The 18,745-nt window shown below is 58.4% G+C and overlaps 2 protein-coding genes and 1 long non-coding RNA gene across 14 annotated transcripts in view; 2 read left to right on the top strand and 1 right to left on the bottom strand.

The window, feature by feature from the left end:
- Positions 1 to 1,094: 1,094 nt before the first annotated feature.
- On the bottom strand, positions 1,095 to 4,150 carry LIPT2 (lipoyl(octanoyl) transferase 2). The gene is made up of 2 exons (XM_068930835.1): positions 3,670 to 4,150; positions 1,095 to 1,399 (listed from the first exon to the last, which is right to left on the bottom strand). The coding sequence occupies exons 1-2, from the start codon at positions 4,106 to 4,108 to the stop codon at positions 1,167 to 1,169; spliced, it is 672 nt and encodes a 223-aa protein (XP_068786936.1). The 5' UTR covers positions 4,109 to 4,150; the 3' UTR covers positions 1,095 to 1,166.
- Positions 4,151 to 5,538: 1,388 nt separating this feature from the next.
- LOC138065670 (uncharacterized) lies at positions 5,539 to 17,933 on the top strand. 10 transcript variants are annotated; one of them, XR_011138796.1, is made up of 5 exons: positions 5,539 to 8,131; positions 8,214 to 8,333; positions 8,467 to 14,676; positions 14,852 to 15,009; positions 16,097 to 17,921. It is a non-coding gene; the product is annotated as an uncharacterized lncRNA (long non-coding RNA). The 10 variants fall into 10 exon arrangements; XR_011138795.1 differs by having other exon boundaries at positions 5,539 to 14,676; positions 16,097 to 16,329; positions 17,402 to 17,933; XR_011138791.1 differs by having other exon boundaries at positions 5,539 to 8,996; positions 9,196 to 14,676; positions 16,097 to 17,924.
- Positions 17,934 to 18,441: 508 nt separating this feature from the next.
- The window catches only part of POLD3 (DNA polymerase delta 3, accessory subunit), a 29,402-nt gene continuing 29,098 nt past the window's right edge, over positions 18,442 to 18,745 (top strand). The window contains exon 1 of one of the 3 annotated variants that reach the window (XM_068930830.1): positions 18,442 to 18,696. In XM_068930830.1, coding sequence (XP_068786931.1) covers positions 18,637 to 18,696 — 60 coding nt within the window. In that variant the 5' untranslated portion in view covers positions 18,442 to 18,636. The remainder of the gene's footprint in view (positions 18,697 to 18,745) is intronic. The other 2 variants (XM_068930833.1, XM_068930831.1) reach the window with 2 other exon arrangements.

Here is an 18,745-nt window from a genome sequence, read left to right as displayed (position 1 = left end):
GCACCCGCTCCGGGGGTCCTGCTGCTGCCCCGGGGGATCCTGCACCCACCTCGGGGGTCCTGCTGCCATCCCGGGGGTCCTGCTGCTGCCCCGGGGGTCCTGCTGCCGCCCCGGGGGGTCCTGCTGCTGCCCCGGGGGTCCTGCACCCACCTCGGGGGCCCTGCTGCTGCCCCGGGGGTCCTGCTGCCGTCCCGGGGGATCCTGCACCCACCTCGGGGGTCCTGCTGCCGTCCCAGGGGTCCTGCACCCACCTCGGGGGTCCTGCTGCCGTCCCAGGGGTCCTGCTGCTGCCTCGGGGGCTCCTGCACCCATCCCGGGGGTCCTGCACCCACCCCGGGGGTCCTGCTGCCCCCTTGGGGGTCCTGTACCCGCCCCGGGGGTCCTGCTGCTGCCCCGGGGGTCCTGCTGCTGTCCTGGGGGGTCCTGCACCCACCTCGGGGATCCTGTTCCTGCCTCGGGGGTCTGGCACCAACCCGGGGGTCCCACTGCTGCCCCAGGGGTCCTGCTGCCCCCCCCAGGGGGTCCACCCACCCCCGGGGGGGTCCAGCTGCCACCCCGGGGGTCCTGCTGCTGCTCCGGGGGGTCCTGCCCCCACCCCGGGGATCCCACCCAGGTGGGTCCCACTCCCACCCTGGTGATCCCGCTGCCTCCCTGCACCGTCCGGCTCCCACCCCGGGGGTCCCACTGCCTCCCCACAGGGTCCCCGGCGGCCGCCGCTCGAGGCAAAGGGGGCTTTGGGGAGCCGCCGTCCCGGCCGCCTCCCGGCGCGCCTTGGAGGGCGCGAGCCAACACGGCAGCGAGCGGCGCCCGGCGCCTCTCCGGCTCTAAAACCCGCTGAGGCGGGCGGCGAAGGACGCCGAACGAAGAGGGACGGGGCGGAAAGCGGCGCCCCTCCGGCACGTCTCCGCTGCCGCGCCGGGCAGGGGCGCGCAAGAAGCGCGCGAGGGCTCGTCGGAGCGTTTCGGCAGCCGACGCGACCGAGACGCCCGACGTCCCAAAGCGCCGCCGCGGCTACCGGCTCCCTCGCCGGCCGGACAGAGCAGGGAATCGCGCGGCCGCGCACCGGCGCCGTTAACAAAACCAGACCACGGGCCAGCGGATGTCACGTAAATATTTAACGAACGTCTCCGGCGGGCACCAAGTCTCCGCCGCGTGCCGGCCCGCCGCTAGCACGCCGCCTCCTCCGCGAAGACCAAGGTGCAGTCGAAAACCTCCTGGAAGGCGTCGAGGAAGGGCTCGAGGACGTCGGCGACGGCCACGGGCCGGCCCAGCTCGCGGCTCAGCGACGTGACGCCCTTGCCCTCCAGGCCGCAGGGCACGATGTGCTCGAACCACGTCAGGTCCGTGCAGCAGTTGAGCGCCAGCCCGTGCGACGTGATGTAGTTGCCGCAGTGGACGCCTGCGCGGCGGCCGACAGCGCCCGCCCGTCAGCCCGGCGTCGGGCCAAGAGGAGCCGCCAGGGTGGGGGCAGCACCCAGGGGACCCCAGGGTGCAGGACTCATGCTAAGGGTGCAGGGCCTGGGGCCGAGGGTGCAATGGGGCCCCGGGGTGCAGGGTCGGGGGCCGAGGGTGCAAGGGGGCCCCGGGTGCAAGGGGGCACTGGGGTGCAGGGTCGGGGGCCGAGCGTGCAGGGGGGCCCGGGGTGCAGGGTCGGGGGCCGAGGGTGCAAGGGGGCCCCGGGTGCAAAGGGGCCCCGGGGTGCAGGGCCTGGGGCCAAGGGTGCAAGGGGGCCCCGGGTGCAAGGGGGCCCTGGGGTGCAGGGGGGCCCCGGGTGCAAGGGGGCCCTGGGGTGCAGGGTCGGGGGCCGAGGGTGCAAGGGGGCCCTGGGGTGCAGGGTCAGGGGCCGAGGGTGCAAAGGGGGCCCCAGGGGGCAGAGGCAGGGGCCGAGGGTGCAAGGGGGCCCTGGGGTGCAGGGTCAGGGGCCGAGGGTGCAAGGGGGCCCTGGGGTGCAGGGTCGGGGGCCGAGGGTGCAAGGGGGCCCCGGGTGCAAGGGGGCACTGGGGTGCAGGGTCGGGGGCCAAGGGTGCAGGGGGGCCCGGGTGCAAAGGGGCCCCGGGGTGCAGGGCCTGGGGCCAAGGGTGCAAGGGGGCCCCGGGTGCAAGGGGGCCCTGGGCCGAGGGTGCAAGGGGGCCCCGGGGTGCAGGGCCTGGGGCCGAGAGTGCAAGGACAGCCTGGGGTGCAGGGTCGGGGGCCGAGGGTGCAAAGGGGGTCCCGGGGTGCAGGGTCGGGGGCCGAGGGTGCAGGGGGTCCCGGGGTGCAGGATGCAACCCCCCCCATGCATGCCCTCCCTGAGAATGCTCCCCTGACCCGGTGCAATTCCCACGCCCCCATGCACACTCCCCCCGCCGCTGCAACCCCCCCCGTGCACGCTGCCCCCCACCCCTGCTGCAACCCCCCCTCCCCACTGCAATCCCCCCTCCCCCTGCACGCTGCCCCCCGGTGCAACCCCCCCCTCCCCGCTGCAACCCCCCTCCCTGTACACGCTCCCCCCCCGCTGCAACCCCCCCTTCCCCTGCCCCCCGCACCTGCTGCAACCCCCCTCCCCGCTGTAATCCCCCGTCCCCGTGCACGCTGCCCCCCCGCTGCAACCCCCCCCGTGCACGCTCCCCCCGCTGCAACCCCCCCCGTGCTGCAACCCCCCCGTGCACGCTCCCCCCGCCCCTGCTGCTGCAACCCCCCCATACACGCTCCCCCACCGCTGCAACCCCCCCCTCCCCGCGCACGCTGCCCCGCACTGCAACCCCCCCATACACGCTTCCCCCCCGCTGCAACCCCCCCCTCCCCGCGCACGCTGCCCCGCACTGCAACCCCCCCATACACGCTTCCCCCCCGCTGCAACCCCCCTCCCCGTGCACGCTGCCCCCCCGCTGCAACCCCCCCTCCCCGTGCACGCTCCCCCCCTGCTGCAACCCCCCGTTCCCATGCACGCTTCCCCCCCGCTGCCACCCCCCGTCCCCGTGAACGCTGCCCCCCCTGCTGCAACCCCCCCGTGCACGCTCCCCCCCGCTGCAACCCCCCCCATACACACTCCCCCCCTGCTGCAACCCCCCCGTGCACGCTCCCCCCCGCTGCAACCCCCCCCATACACACTCCCCCCCTGCTGCAACCCCCCGTTCCCATGCACGCTCCCCCCCCGCTGCAACCCCCCCGTGCACGCTCCCCCCCCGCTGCAACCCCCCGTCCCCGTGCACGCTCCCCCCCCGCTGCAACCCCCCCGTGCACGCTCCCCCCCTGCTGCAACTCCCCGTCCCCGTGCACGCTCCCCCCCCGCTGCAACCCCCCCATACACGCTCCCCCCCTGCTGCAACCCCCCCTCCCCGTGCACGCTCCCCCCCTGCTGCAACCCCCCGTTCCCATGCACGCTGCCCCCCCACTGCAACCCCCCTCCCCGTGCACGCTGCCCCCCCACTGCAACCCCCCCTCCCCGTGCACGCTCCCCCCCCGCTGCAACCCCCCGTTCCCATGCACGCTCCCCCCCCGCTGCAACCCCCCCGTCCCCGTGCACGCTGCCCCCCCTGCTGCAACCCCCCCGTGCACGCTCCCCCCCGCTGCAACCCCCCCCATACACACTCCCCCCCTGCTGCAACCCCCCGTCCCCGTCCCCGTGCACGCTCCCCCCCCGCTGCAACCCCCCCGTGCACGCTCCCCCCCCCCGCCGCCGGCGCTCACCGATGGCGCAGAGCTTGCTGTCGCCGAGCCAGACGCCGGTGCAGGGCGGCGGGAGGGCGCGGGCGGCCGGCAGGCCGAGGCGGCGGCAGAGCGCCAGCGCCGCCGCCTCCAGCGCCGCCACGTAGCCCCGCAGCGGCAGGCGGCGGCGGCGCAGGTCGAGCACGGGGAAAGCGAGCAGCTGGCCGGGCCCGTGGAAGGTGAGGAGCCCGCCGCGCCGCGCCGCCGCCAGCTCCGCGCCCCGCGCCCGCAGCCGCGCCGCCTCGGCCGCCGCCGGCGCCCCGCGCAGCCCCCACGCGTACACGGGCGCCGCCGGCTCGCTCAGCACCAGCCCCTCGCCGGCCGCCGCCCGCGCCGCCGCCACGCACCGCTCCTGCGCCCGCAGCGCCTCGCCGTAAGGTCGCCGGCCCAGGCGCAGCACCCGCACGGCCCACGGCGACATGCTGCTGCTGCTGCTGCCGGCAGCGCCGGGAGCGGGGCACGGGGCGGGGGGGGGGGGGGAAAGGCGGGCGCCGGGGCCGGGGCTCGAACCCGGGTCCTCCGGGCCGGGGCAGCGCCGGGAGCGGGGGACGGGGCGGGGGAAGGCGGGCGCCGGGGCCGGGGCTCGAACCCGGGTCCTCCGGGACGGGGCAGCGCCGGGAGCGGGGGACGGGGCGGGGGAAGGCGGGCGCCGGGGCCGGGGCTCGAACCCGGGTCCTCCGGGCCGGGGCAGCGCCGGGAGCGGGGACGGGGCTCGAACCCGGGTCCTCCGGGCCGGGGCAGCGCCGGGAGCGGGGACGGGGCGGGGGAAGGCGGGCGCCGGGGCCGGGGCTCGAACCCGGGTCCTCCGGGCCGGGGCAGCGCCGGGAGCGAGGGACGGGGCGGGGGAAGGCGGGCGCCGGGGCCGGGGCTCGAACCCGGGTCCTCCGGGCCGGGGCCGCGGCTGCCGGGCGGCGCCGGGGCAGCGCCGGGAGCGGGCGCCGGGACGGGGCGGTTTGGGCACGGGGCAGCGGGGGGACGGTCTGGAGACGGGGCGGAGGGGTCTGGGGAGGGGGGGGCAGTCTAGGGACAGGGGAGCAGGGTTTGAGGACGGGGCAGGGGGGATTGGGGACAGAGATTAGGGACAGGGCAGAGGGATTTGGGGATGGGGGATCAGGGCTGGGGCACAGGATTTGGGGACGGGGGATGAGGGGCTGGGGCATGGGATTTGGGGAGGGGGGATTAGGGGAGGGGGATCAGGGCCGGGGCACGGGATTAGGGGAGGGGGATCAGGGCCGGGGCACGGGATTAGGGGACGGGGAATCGGGGCTGGGGCCCGGGATTAGGGGAGGGGGGATCGGGGCTGGGGTACGGGATTAGGGGATGGGGGATCGGGGCTGGGGCACAGGATTTGGGGAGGGGGGATCGGGGCTGGGGCCCGGGATTAGGGGACGGGGAATCGGGGCTGGGGCCCGGGATTAGGGGAGGGGGGATCGGGGCTGGGGTACAGGATTAGGGGATGGGGGATCGGGGCTGGGGCACAGGATTTGGGGAGGGGGGATCGGGGCTGGGGCACGGGATTAGGGGACAGGGGATCGGGGCCGGGGCACGGGATTTGGGGAGGGGGGATCGGGGCTGGGGCACGGGATTAGGGGACAGGGGATCGGGGCTGGGGCACGGGATTAGGGGACGGGGATTAGGACTGGGGCACGGGATTAGGGGACGGGGGATTGGGGATGGGGCAGAGGGATTTGGGGAGGGGGATTAGGCCCAGGTGGACGGGGAATGGGACATAGGACATGGGGGCGTAGCGCCCAGGGACAGGGGGCCGGGGATTAGGGCCGGGGGGGGGGAAGATAAGGCTCAGTAAGAGGGTGCCAGGGAGGAGGGATTAGAGACAAGGGGAGAACAGGGGCGACGGGGTAAGAGGGTCCGGGGAAGGGGGGCAGGGGAGGGGGATGGCTAACAGGGCGCTGGGCGGAGCGAGGGGGGACGGGACTGCGGGGGGACGGGGCGGCAGGGCCGCTGGCTGGAGGGCAGCCGCTCGCTCCCTGAGCCGGGCTTTGTTAGCTGCCCTGCGGACAGGGCAAAGCTGCTGTTTCAGGCCAGGCTCTCCCCCCGGGCGAGAGGGTCTCCGTGCTAAGGACGCTGGCGAGCGCCAGAAAGCGGCCAAAAAACCGTTCGCTACGGTTGTTTCCTTGGATAAAAACCAACCGCGCGGACAGCTCTGCTCGCACCGGCCTGCCTGCCCTCGCTCAGGAAAAACTGTTTGCTCCGCTCAGCGCCGGGCCGTAATCCCACCGCCAAAAAACCGGTGCGCAAACAGCCGCCAGCAGCCTGGCAGTCGCAGCCGCTGCCGGAAACGCCGGCGCGAGCCAGGTTGCTTGGACGGCATCTCAAGGGCATAACGCTCCAGGTCGCGTAAACGCGGCCCTGCTGCAACGCGTCTGCTTGATGCCGGTTGCAATTAATCCTGCTGGCGCTTTCTCGAGGGCGACGAAACGTTCCCATCGGAACTTGTTTTTCACAGCGCAAATCGAGAAAACGCGCGAGTCTCGTCCGACGGCTAATGAGTCAACCATTAAAAACTGAGCAAACGCCGAGTTTGGTTCCCAGCGGGCAGTCGCGCCGAGTTATCGAGGTTACGCCTATGAAAGCCACAATACGTGCATCTGGTGTTTATAGAGCAATCAACGGCGTTAATAAATTCTTGTTTTTATCAAAAATCTGCCTTGCCAGTAACCTGCCCTTTGTAGGTGTAGGTAATTTAGGTGTCACCTGACGACAGCCTGAAACGCACAGCTCTTCTGTAAGGGCATTTGCAGGAAAGGAAGGGCACTTTGCTCTGTTTACTTAAGTTCTCGATGAAAAGGAGTGAACGTTACAGCGGTTTATAAAACTAATATCGCCTGGGAAGAAAACACCATAAAACCCACCGGGCTATTGTGTCAGCTCATGTTTGAGCGCCTGCGGCCAATTTCCGCCAACGGCTCCGCTTGGCGGAGCGGCATCCGGCTCGGCGCTCCTCGCGCGGGATCCTCGCCGCCGTCGCGAGAGCTTCCCGCGGCGGCGGCTGCTGCTGCTGCGATCGAGGGCCGAAGGCTGCGCCTGCCCTTGGCAGGAGGGACTCGGGTTTTGCACCAACGTCGTGCGCGCGCCGAGTTATTTCCTTTTTTGTGATTGAGCCTCGAATTCTTGCCAGGCATCAAAGCCAAACGCTCTTCCGTTTTGGCTTGCGGCGGTGGCGGCGCCTGCGTAAGATCAGGAAAATTGTGTGCGATAGGTCTGCGATGCTCATAAATAAGACGACAGAAATCAGTGCGGTTGCACGGCCGGGGTACTTACTGTCGATATCCTGCTTTTGAAGCAGGGAGGATATGGAGAAATTTTTATGGAAGGGAGCCATCAACGGCTCGGGTTTTAGCCTTACGTCAGGGCTTCGTTATTTTTAAGGGTTCCTATAGCATAGCTTTTCCTTCGTGACACGGTAATTTGCCATTCTGCAGCGCCTCTTCTTTTGGGTAGCGTAAAGCCCTCTGCAGATGTGCACTGAACGGCTCGACTCCTCACCGATTCTTCCGGTTGCGCAGGGCCCATTTTTCTGGCACCAGGCAGAGGGACATCACCCCCTCGGGAAGCGTTAAAGCCAACGTAAGTCGCGGCTTAATAGCAGGAAGGGGAGGGCAGGACAAAGGTAGTAGCTGCGAAGCAGGTGCCTGGCAAGGGAAGGACTGTCCGCGGCTCGGAGAGAAGCAACATCTCTCTGCAAAGGGCTAAAGCGTCACTCCGGTGAAGTCCATGACAAAATTCCTGTTGATTTTGGCACGGCCGGGATGTCACAGAGAGGTGACGCCGTTGTCCCTGTGTCGGGGCAGAGCCAGGAAAGGGCCTGGGCTGATGCCACCAACTCTGAGTACAGTTGTCCCCTCCCCACGCGTCCCCAAGCCTTTCAGCAAAATCCCAGGTTTTTCAAGCAAGTTGCACGGGAGAAACGTTCCTCTTAGCCGAGGCACCGGGTTTGCGCCGAGGGCCACGCCAGCGCTAAGCGCTGCTTTTTTACATATTTAGTAATTATATGAATTATTCGAAGTTGTAGCTTGGCTCACGGGCTGAGAGCCCAGCTGTGCTAGGGGTAGACAAGCTCAGAAGATGGCCTGTCCCAAAGAAACGAGAGCATCCTCAGCTGTGTTTCTGGATCCGCCGCCGCGTACCTCTCGTCTCCTGGAGGGCGGGAAGGAGCTCGGAGGCCACCTCCTCCGTCCCCCTCTCCCCAGCGGGGATCCAACACCTCCAGGGACAGAGATGTCTCCTGCTTTGGGGCGTGAGGAGGTGACGTGGGGAGGCCTCAAGCTATGAATTTATTTCTCCTGTTGCACCAGTTGCTGCTGCCCGCAGGTTTGTGCGCGACGCCCCGTGTCGGCCGAACGGGGCCGCCCTATGAAATACGCTGGCATCGCTCAAGCGCGGCAGGTACCATCTGCCAGTCCAGAAGGTATCTTTGAAAAATGTAAGTTGTCACTGTGGGTTATTGTGTAACAAACCTTTCCCTGAGGGCGCTGGGAGGGAATCACCCGGGCTGTCTCCTTCAGGCAGGATCCTGGTGGTTTCTGACCCGTAGCCAGAGCCGTTCCTGCCCCCCGGTATATTCATCAACTCAGGAATACATCACTGGGGCTGTGACAGACAGGAAGGCAAACAAGGAAACGCAGGTGTCGGGCTGCGCACGGGCTGCACGCACAGTGGGGCGCAATCAGGAAGTCGTTAAGGAAGTTTCTGGCTGCGCCTGGGGAGACGGGTCAGACCCAGTGTGCGTTTCTGGACTGATTTTGCTTCTCTCAGCAGCAGTCGTCCCTTGACCTGTCTCGGAGTTGACGTGGCGAGTGGCTCAGCTCGCCGTGCCGCCCGGGAGCCGGCGCTGCGGTTGTTTCCGCTCATGAGGCGAAGATGTGACGGCCTGCTCGGACACGCTGCTTTGGCCGTCATCAACCTGGTGAAGATGCTCTCGTCTCCGGTTTGCCCCCGGCTGCTTGCCGGTCCCCCTGCCCAAGGTCACCTTCCCCTGGTCAACGTGCACAGCATCATATGCAGCCAGTCCCTAACCCAGTCCTGCCAAAACGGGCCTGGTTATAAATACTTCTCACAGTATTTTTTTTAAGAAGGATCCCCTGGAAGACGAAACCTCATCTGTCATGTTAAATAACTTGAGTCTTGACTACCTGACCCAGATGACCTGGTACAAATTATACATAGTACCAAGGCTCAAACTGCCCCAGAGCTGTAACTCCCCGGGGTGTTTTCCCTGCAACCTCTGACTCAAGGGAGGGGAGCAGAAGTTGCGCCAGCAGGTCGTTCTCCACCACCAACATCCTAAGGTGAGACCTGCTGCTGTGCATCTTTTAGAGATGCTCTTTTCAAGCAAACTTGGTTTTTTTGACTCTCTGTTCTTCATATCTTGGGGGAGTCAGCACTTTAGATTTAACATAACGGAGGAAGGAAAAGGTGGCGCGGGTGCATATTGTCAGTAGATCTCCAAATATTTTACCAAGCGGCCAGGTTGTGTTTTACCTGCAGGAAAACTGAGGCAGAGAGGAGTCAAGCTGCACATCCGTGGTCATGCTAGAGCTGGGCCAGCTCTGCCGCCCGCTGCGGACACTGTGCGAGGTGATGCTGCTCCAGTAATTGCAATGCAGGAAGCTGATGTATCTGTGTCAGCAGGATTAATCAGATGAGCGCAACCTGCAAGACAGGAGTAGTTAAGTTAAGCATAACTTATTGGTATGAATATGTAAGTGTGCACTCATGGCGCGCCTGGCAACGCTCGGAGGCAGTCGAGCAAAGTTCCTCACACCTGAGTTTTTGCTCTCGGCTTCCTCCATCCAACATTAATTTTGATTTGAATGATTTGAAACTCTTCTGTTTGGGGTCCATGCAAAGAAATGTGAAACGTAACAGTCTGTATGGTAAAAAATTGCTCTACCTTCTGTCATTTCACTCCGCTGCCAAGTAACTGCCGTTCAGAATGTTTTTCAAGGATTAATCTCCCGAGGGAGTTATTTCTGAGTTGGAAGCAGTTGTCTCTCTTAAAAGATTTTACTTCACACAGTACAATGGAAAAAAGATCACTTCTTCCAACGGTCAGGGATTGGACTTTTGTTTTAACCTTCTGCAACAGATGCACCCCTGCGTGTCTAGACGGGAGCTATGTGTTGCAGTGGCTGTAAAGAGCGTTTCAGAAGACATTTCATAGACCCACTGAAATTTTCATTTCACAGATCTGTGGCAATTGCTCTTTCAGTTGCATTTAAACCAATCTTTCAAAATATAAGAGCAGCTGCATTCAAATCCTTTCAAGTGCAGATTTGCCGTTTGGACTCTCCATGCACTTCCAGTTGTGAGCCTCACTAGACGGAGAGTGGAGCCGGGGCTGGGTCATATGGCGCTGCCTTCACGCGAGCCAAAACTAACAGTGATCCTTTTTTTGGTGACCTCTGTGGCCTTCTGGTGGAGAAAAGCCAGCAGAGGTGTGAGCTGTGGGAATCTGGGGTCCAGCTTAGCCAGGAAGCTTTCTAATTAGGACTCAGGGGACCCAAGTCCTTTCCCCAGGCCTACAGATAGCTCACTGCATGCCTTTCGGTAAGTAATTTAGCTTTGTGGGCCTCCTTTACTGCAAGAACTTGTGGTTGCCTTTCTTGGTTAAATGCTTTGAGATCCCGAATGGACAGAGCTTTAAATTTCCGGAAGTGCAGTTCAGCAGCACTCAGTACCTTCACGGCTTAGGCCTTTTGAAACTCAGCAACACACCTCATCTTCAGGCATTAATAAAGTTCCCACCCTTTCTTCTCTTTTCTTCTATGCTAGAGACCTACTTTTTTCTCATTTACGTGCTACGAAGTGGATATCACAGAGGATCATAGGATAGTTCAGGCTGGAAGGGGCCTCGGGAGGTCTCTGCTCCAACTCTGTACTCAGTGCAGGGTGGCTCAGGGTCAGACCGGGTTGCTCAGGGCTTTATCCAGCCGGGCTGCAAGGATGGAGATGCACAACCTCTCCAGGCCCCTATTGCAATGCTTAACTGTCCTCATGGAGCAAATGTTTCTCCTAATATCCAGTCCGAACTTCTCTTATTTCAATTTATGCCCATTTAATTACCACAGAGCATAAAGCTGGTATGAGCGAGATCACAAAGAGATCCCACGCCATTTTCTATAAGAGAAAACAAATCCTCAGTGAAAAGAACTTAAACTCCTTCTTGCCCGAAAATTAATCTGCAATACCAAGACACATGCTATGCAAAACCGTGAAGGTGAAAAGTAGAATTTTACAGTAACTGGGCATGTTAACCAAGGTCAGGAAATCATCCAGAAAGTTTAAAGCAGGAAACATAAAGGAGGAAAAAACAAAAGATGAAAAGAGACCTTTAAAAAAAAAAAAAAAGATGAGTAATGTATTAAGACCTGCACACTCCTTCTGTAAACCAAGCACAAACGTCAAGTCAGGAGCAAAATGTCACAGTACAAGAATAGTCACAGTAAAATGAAGAAAACGAGAGAACAGCAGTGTGAGAGAAAGTGCACAAGGCCACAGGAGGAAGAGGATGTATACAATGTTATTACCAGCAAAAATAAACATGATGCCAGCTGAGGAGCACAATTGTTGTGACCACTGTAGAAACGCTCGCTAGCACGCTGTGCGTCACGTGAGTTTATTTTAAGGCCTAGTAAATGTGTGCGATTTCCTTCCCTGACCCTTGCTAGGTAAAAAATCGATGTGTTCAAGTGAAGATCGGTATGTGCTCAGCACGCTCGTGGAGTGGCTTCACCCCGGAGCGAGGCGCAGCCCTGCGAAATGTGGCCGGGGCGCTGGGCACCCTCCCCAGCCATGCTTTCGGCTTTCGGGCCTCCCTTCCTTCGCCCAGCACAAGAACTCTGGGACAGGGTGTCAAGCTCGTCAGGGGGACTGATCCGGACTTAAATGAACCCAGGAAAAACGTGTTTTCACCCAAATGGGTTCCTGATCCAGCTCACAGCAGGGCTGCAGAAACGCTTGTGCTGACACTAAGGAGGAGATGGCAGGTGGTGGGAAGCAGCAGCCGGGGACGAGCGAGGTGGCTTCTTCGGCAGGAGCAGAGGAGTCACGTAGCTCCCTTGCTATTCCCAGCACTAAATAGCAGCAGAGCGGTAATGCCCAGGGTATCAACGTGCAGCTTCGGGGCTCAGAGGCAAGCACGGTGTCAAACTGTCACCTGCTGACTGAGGCAGGCAACTGCACGAGCCTAGATGATTTTGAAAATGCCGTGCCCTTGCCTGGCGACGTGGGGTTGACGCAGTCCCAGAGTAGGTGCCCCTTCTCACGACTGTCGCGGCTCTTTCTCTGAACTGCCGTTTCTTGCTGCCACTGATCAAATCTGTTATTGGTTATTTTCCCTAAAATCTCTTTTAACTTGCCTTTTTTCAAAAAGGAATCTCACTAGGACCCAAATTCTGGCTCGTAGACACAGAAAGGTATACGGAGACATCAAAGACCCTCTCTTCAGCCTCTTCCCTGACTCCAGATCTTGCAGCCCAAGGGGTAGCATAATCTTTCTTTTTAAATTCTTCTGGCAGCGTATAACATAGGGAGGAGGGAGGGAGCAGCCCTGCTTTCTCACCCTGTGCGTAGCAGGGCTGAGCTGATACCGAAGCGTTTGCTCCCTGTAGAGAAGGGGCCAGAGCATGTCTCCTTCCCTGCTTGTTCCTGGGATGCTGTAGCTGTGCGCTACCCTATATTCGGGGAGATGCTTTTCTGCTCGTTCCCATTACAGTTTTATCAGTAGTTATTCATTAGAGGATCCTCATTATTTCCTAGCTGTTCCCTTTGTTTATCTTCCTTAATAGCCTGTCTGCGCAAGGACGCTGATCTGAATAGCTGCTGCAAAACAAGCTGTTCTGCCACAGCTCCTCCTTTGCCCATCCTACTATTGAGTAAACATCAAATACTCCATGCTGAGGCACACTAATCATCTTCAAATAAAAGAGACCTAGAATAGGAGTCCATAGGGGAGCTATTCCATCAATTTTCCCAAGCAAACAGCCCTGGAAACATTTTCAGAATGAAACGTGGATTATCAGAAAATAAGCTAAAGTCAGAAATGCCAGCCACTAATGTGACTCAACGTGGAGACATTCATGTCAATCACCTTTGTTCACATGTGATAACATGTACTTGGTGGTAGCTCAGCAGGGATTACATTTGTATTGCTGATAGATTCCCAGCTGGTTACACGTGCATTTTTCTACGACAGTGCTCAAGCTTTACATATACCTACTTATTTTTCAAAAAGGGAATCTTAACATAGGTACAAAAATAAAAAAAAATAGAGCACTTTGGTTGAACCATTAACAACGCAACATTTCCTTTCATGAAGGTGCATTGCTATGCTGTGACGCGCCATAAAACATGTGAGTGGAATGGGAACCGGCTCCAGATTAAGGCACGTAAATTTAGGTGTCTGCACATATGCTGGGTGTCTAAAGCTCTCCATACAGCCAGTGGAGACAGTCGTCAGTGCTGTCAGTGGTGCTAGGAGAGTGGTTTGGCTAATTGAGATAAACTGCAACCGGCTGTCAGCCGACACGCGCTGCACTCCACTGACTGCAGGAAGAGAGATGCGTTCCAGCTCATATAGTCGTCATCCACCTGAGACCTACCTCCATGGTTTCTCAGATGCTTCTCTCTTCCCAGCGTTATTGCTGCCTAAACCCTTTTGAGCCTCTCAAGTCTTTTTTGACTGTGAACATGCAAATTGTTTGGTTCCCTAATACTCAGCGTGCTGGATTTCACCCTCATTGCAAGTCTGGCAGCACCTAGATCCGACACATCATCCCGGCAGAGCGCTCCTACCCATCTGGGCTTCCTTCTTTCATGGGACAGCTACACCACCTTTTAGACCTCAGCAGTCTTACAGCCACAGAAAAGACTATTAAGCCATGCAAACAAACACATCTGTCTCAAATGTAGCTATCCCCTGTGATATCAATTTTGGTCTAGTTTAAGGTGTTTGTTGTACTGATTCTGTCCCTTGCAAGTCTAGAAGCATATTCGTTCCTGTTGGTTTTGTGATAGTGCCCGATCCTAACTTTTCTAGCTATGTTTATGCATATTTATGGAGGGAAACTAAGGATCTGACTCACGCATCACACTGGTTTCCTACTGAAAGGACCCCATTAATTCTACCTAGTTATTTCTAATTCATCTGGGCGTAAGACAGAAGGAGGGTCAGACTCTCTGTATCTACTTATGTATCTCTCTTACGACTTCCATTTTGTAACTGAAATCCTCCACTTTTATTCAGATGGGATGCATTTCCTCTCCAACACTGGATCTTCGGACGCCTCTAATAGAGGCCCCTGATAAAATGAGAGGTGCCTGCAGCTAGATGAGTTTTGGACAGATTTAATTAACTGTGCTTTGACACTGGGATCCCTCCCTTCAGCCTGCTCAGCTGAAGTCCCCTCTCATATAATATTAATTACAACTTCAAAAGAACTCCTTTCACTCAAACTCCTCCTTGGTGAGATGTTCACTAGCTACTATCTATGAGTTTCCAGACATTCTGCCCATTTTACTTGTTTTCTTAAATGCACTTTGAAATGACCATCATGATGAGTCCTCAAGCTTTGTTTCTGCTGGCGCTGGTGATTTTGGCTGTGAGCAGCTGTAAGTTCAAGTATTTTGTTATTAACAAGTGATGGTTGAAAGAACCTTGTATGGTGCTTTTAAAAAAAAAGTCTGGGAGTCAGGATATTTGGGCTCTACATCTGGGACTACTGAAGGACTCTTGGACAAATCACAACCTCTCTATGTCTCAGTATCCTGATCTTTAAAATGGGGATAATATCTATTTCTTTGTGTTTCAAGTAGTTAACCAGTGTTTGTAAAATACTGTCAGAGCCTTATATGAAAGAGTATTCAAATCCTATACAAAAAACAATAATGCTGAGGAGAGAGCAGTGGATGTTGTCTCCCTGGACTTCAGCAAGGCTTTCTACACTCTCTCCCATCACATCCTCATAGGTAAGCTCTGGAAGTGCAGGCTGGATGAGTGGAGAGTGAGGTGGACTGAGAACTGGCTGGATGGCCGAGCTCAGAGGGTTGTGGTCAGTGGCACAGAGTCTAGTTGGAGGCCTGTAGCTAGCGGTGTCCCCCAGGGGTCAGTCCTGGGTCCAGTCTTGTTCAAGGTATTCATCAGTGACCTGGACGAAGGGACAGAGTGCACCCTCAGCAAGTTTGCTGATGATCCCAAACCGGGAGGAGTGGCTGATGCACCAGAGGGCTGTGCTGCCATTCAGAGGGACGTGGACAGGCTGGAGAGCTGGGTGGAGAGGAACCTCCTCAAGTTCCACAAAGGCAAGGGCAGCGTCCTGCCCCTGGGGAGGAATAACCACCTGCACCAGGACAGGCTGGGGGCTGAGCTGCTGGAAAGCAGCTCTGCCGAAAAGGACCTGGAAGTCCTGGTGGACAATAAGTTAACCGTGAGCCAGCAATGTGCTCTTGTGGCCAAGAAGGCCAATGCGATCCTGGGCTGCGTTAGGCAGAGTGTTGCCAGCAGGTGGAGGGAGGTGATCCTGCCCCTCTCCTCAGCCCTGAGGAGGCCTCACCTGGAGTACTGGGTCCAGTGCTGGGCTCCCCAGTACAAGAGAGACATGGCACTTCTGGAGAGAGTCCAGCGGAGGGCTACGCAGATGATGAGGGGACTGGAGCATCTCTCCTCTGAAGAAAGGCTGAGGGAGCTGGGCCTGTTCAGCCTGGAGAAGAGAAGACTGAGGGGGGGATCTCATCAATGTCTACAAGTATCTGACAGGAGGGTGTCAAGAGGATGGGGCCAGACTCTTCTCCGTGGTGCCCAGCCACAGGACAAGAGGCAACGGGCACAAACTGAGACACAGGAAGGTCTGTCTGAACCTGAGGAAAAACTTCTTTCCTGGGAGGGTGACTGAGCATGGGAACAGGTTGCCCAGAGAGATTGTGGGGTCTCTTTCCCTGGAGATATTCAAAACCCACCTGGACACAATCCTGGACAATGCACTGTAGGTGACTCTTGGTTGGACTAGAAGATCTCCAGAAGTCTCTTCCAACCTTGGCCACTCTGTGATTCTGCGATTCTTTTAAAATTATTTTATGTGTTTTAGTTGTGAAAGATGCTTTAACAAATGTTATCATGCAGGGCAAAGAGACAGGATAAATTCTGGTCTTCAGTCCTTGCTGAAGTTAATGGGCCAGTTTGTGGTAATACAGCAGTACTTTAAGGTGTGAACTAATGCATGCGCATTCATTGCACACCGTAAGCATCACTGTAGCTTCCCTGTTCGTCCGCGGTGTCCATATGTTATTTCCAGGATCAGTGTAGCATTCCATTGATGCATGATGAAGAAAGACAGATGAGGTCATCGAAGTTGCACAGAGACATTTTAAAAGCCATTTTGTATTTTTACAGGTCTTGATGCTGGCACTGAAAACTGGGGCTGTGCGCACTACTGAGGTCATTGCCGCACACTCGGCTTTCCCCGTGAGAGTTCGCTGGGACCCAAGGACTGCACAACAGGGTTTTCTAAGTCCCCAGCACTGCACCTCTTTCAAGCCTTCCTGTTCTGGCTCTTTCACAAAAAGAAGAAACGTCAGATTCTCAGAGGATAAACTGGGGCTCCAACAAACACCAGGGCTGAGAAGGTACCTAATTAATTTACAACTGAGATTGCTGCTGTCCACAGTGATATCACAGAGATGCAACTAGTTTACACCCCGGGTCTAGTGTATATAATCTGAAAAGTGGCAATATTTGCCAGATTGAAGCACAAGGGGAGATGCGGTCACAAATAACACCTCGGGTTATCGCGTTCATCTTTGGTAAGCTCAGCTGGAGTATGAGGCCTGCAAGCATTCAGGTGCCATGTAGGTTGCCATTGTGTTAAAAAGCTGTTTGATCCCGGCTGATGACTGCGATGTTTATATGGGAATCAGGCCATAAAGTTCTCAAATGCAGTCAGCAGATGGTTGGTCTTCTCCTCCTTCAGGCCATAAAGTTCTCAAATGCAGTCAGCAGATGGTTGGTCTTCTCCTCCTTCCACTATTGATCTGATGTACAACCTTACGGACATCTCTTAACTAACCCCAAGTCTCCATGTATCCATTTCTGTGGTGCTGTTTCAGGAGCTTAAGTGGTTGGTTCTGCCAGCTACTTTATCACATCACTATTTAATTTACTTTCTCTATCAGAAAAATGTAAAAGGAGGGCATTCATCTTAAACCGTTCTATGCTTTGGTTGCGGGCTTCTTTGTTTATCAGCTGCTGCGTTTCAAACTCCATTGGATAGGAACGTTTGTTGCTCAAGGACTTGATTCATGAGATGAAATTGCATAATGACTCTGTACTAGCTCTGGGCAGAGCCTGAGACATCGCAGGCTGCTGACAAGAATAAGCCGCAAGCCCCAGAAGCGGCACAAAATCATGGCTTTTTCACAACAAGCAGCAGCAGGATAACGATTCTGACCTTCGTCCTGCCCCTCGTGAAATCGGAAAGAAAACCCGCCGACTTCAGGGAGTGAGAGGTTCTTTCTTAGCCCTCGCTAATTAAATGTACGCTTTGCAGCATCGCTAATACGGTACGCTAATAATAATAAGGCATCGCTAATACGGTACGCTAATAATAATAAGGCTGGTGTCATGACTTTGGGGACCTAGAGAAAGATATCTGATTCCTTGGCCATGTTAAGGCTAAATCTGTGACCTTTCGTTTTCAAGCCAGCAGAGTCCGCGTCCCTCCTCCTCCTCCATTTCAGCTCCCTCATCGTCAACGGACGCGCGCAAATCACTGCTCTCGCGGACCCGAATTTCACTCGGGAGCCTCCCGCCACGCGGTTCAGCGCCGTGAGCGGCAGATCTCCGTTTGCAGAGCCCCCAGTTTCCTGAGACAACACGTCATTCGCTCAAAACCCAATTTACTGCCAGCGGTAACGTCTCAGTGACCCCTGCCACGGAGAGGAACTCGTTTCTGCCCTAGAAAAGCGCTTTTTTCAGCTCAGCGCTGAGGCCCGCTTGAAAACGTTAAGGCAGGGGAAACATGCGCCAGTTCCCTCGCCAACGCAGATGTCCCGGCGACGTTAGCCTCGACGAACGTACTTCTTTCACATGGCGTTTACGTAAGCCTCAGTAAAAGGAAAAAATAAAATAAAATAAAAATCTGCATCCACTGGCAAGGGAACAGCGTGGCGCCACACCAGCCGGGATGGGTAAATAAGAAACACGGCAAGTGGAAATTAATATAACCGCCACATTGCAAGCTCCCTCTCCCTCCCCCCCCCAAAAAAAAAGGGCTCAAAACCACCTCACACATTTTATTTAAATTAACAGCAGAGATGGTGACGCTGTATTAAAAAAAAAACCGGGATGTGACAGGAACGGGGCTGGGAGGCACAGCGGGACCGTTAAGGCCCTCTTCACAAAACTAACGGTGCGACACGTTCCCGTGTCGTTCACCAGGGGGGGAAAAAAAAAAAAAGACGTTTAAAAAGCCGAAAAAAAGACCAACGTTTAAGCAGGTGCTGGAAGCCGCCATTTCCTGTGGGAAACGGCAGCACAGGCTAAGTTAACACACGGATCAGGTGAGGCGCCATGAAGGTTTCACTGATAAACGAGCCGTCCTGCGGTGGGATTTTCCCGTTTTGCTCACCCCCCCAAAAAAAACCCGGCCCCCTCCAAAAAAAACCGCTCCCCAAAAGCCCCTCGTTGCCCAAATCCCCCCTGACAGGAGTGGGGGAGGGGGAGCGAGCGCGGGCGGCGGCGGCGGCGGGTGGGCGTGGCCCGGCGGACGGCCGCCGCCGCGCGCAGCCAGCGCCGCCCTTCTGTCCGCCCGCGGCCGCCGTAGCGCTCTGCCGCCCGCCCGCGGCCTGCTCGGGGTTGCTATGGCGGCGGGCGGGCAGCGGCGGCGCTGATCTGGGCGGGAAACGGCGGCGGGCTCGTCCCGGTCGCGCCCCGTCATGGAGGACGAGCTCTACCTCGAGAACATCGATGAGTTCGTCACCGACCAGAACCGCATAGTGAGTCCCGGCTCCGCGGCGCGGGCAGCGGCGGCCGGAGCGGGGCGGG

Source organism: Struthio camelus, chromosome 1, assembly GCF_040807025.1.
Source record: "Struthio camelus isolate bStrCam1 chromosome 1, bStrCam1.hap1, whole genome shotgun sequence".
Taxonomy (NCBI): Eukaryota; Metazoa; Chordata; class Aves; order Struthioniformes; family Struthionidae; genus Struthio; species Struthio camelus.
This window is presented reverse-complemented; position numbering and strand designations above follow the sequence as displayed.

What these genes read in the sequence shown, in the direction of transcription:
- LIPT2 (XM_068930835.1), bottom strand. Translation starts at nt 4,108, where the DNA reads ATGTCGCCGTGGGCCGTGCGGGTGCTGCGCCTGGGCCGGCGACCTTAC. An exon ending in CAGCAAGCTCTGCGCCATCG is followed by an intron (nt 1,400 to 3,669) that starts GTGAGCGCCGGC and finishes GCCGCCGCGCAG; the next exon opens with GCGTCCACTGCGGCAACTAC.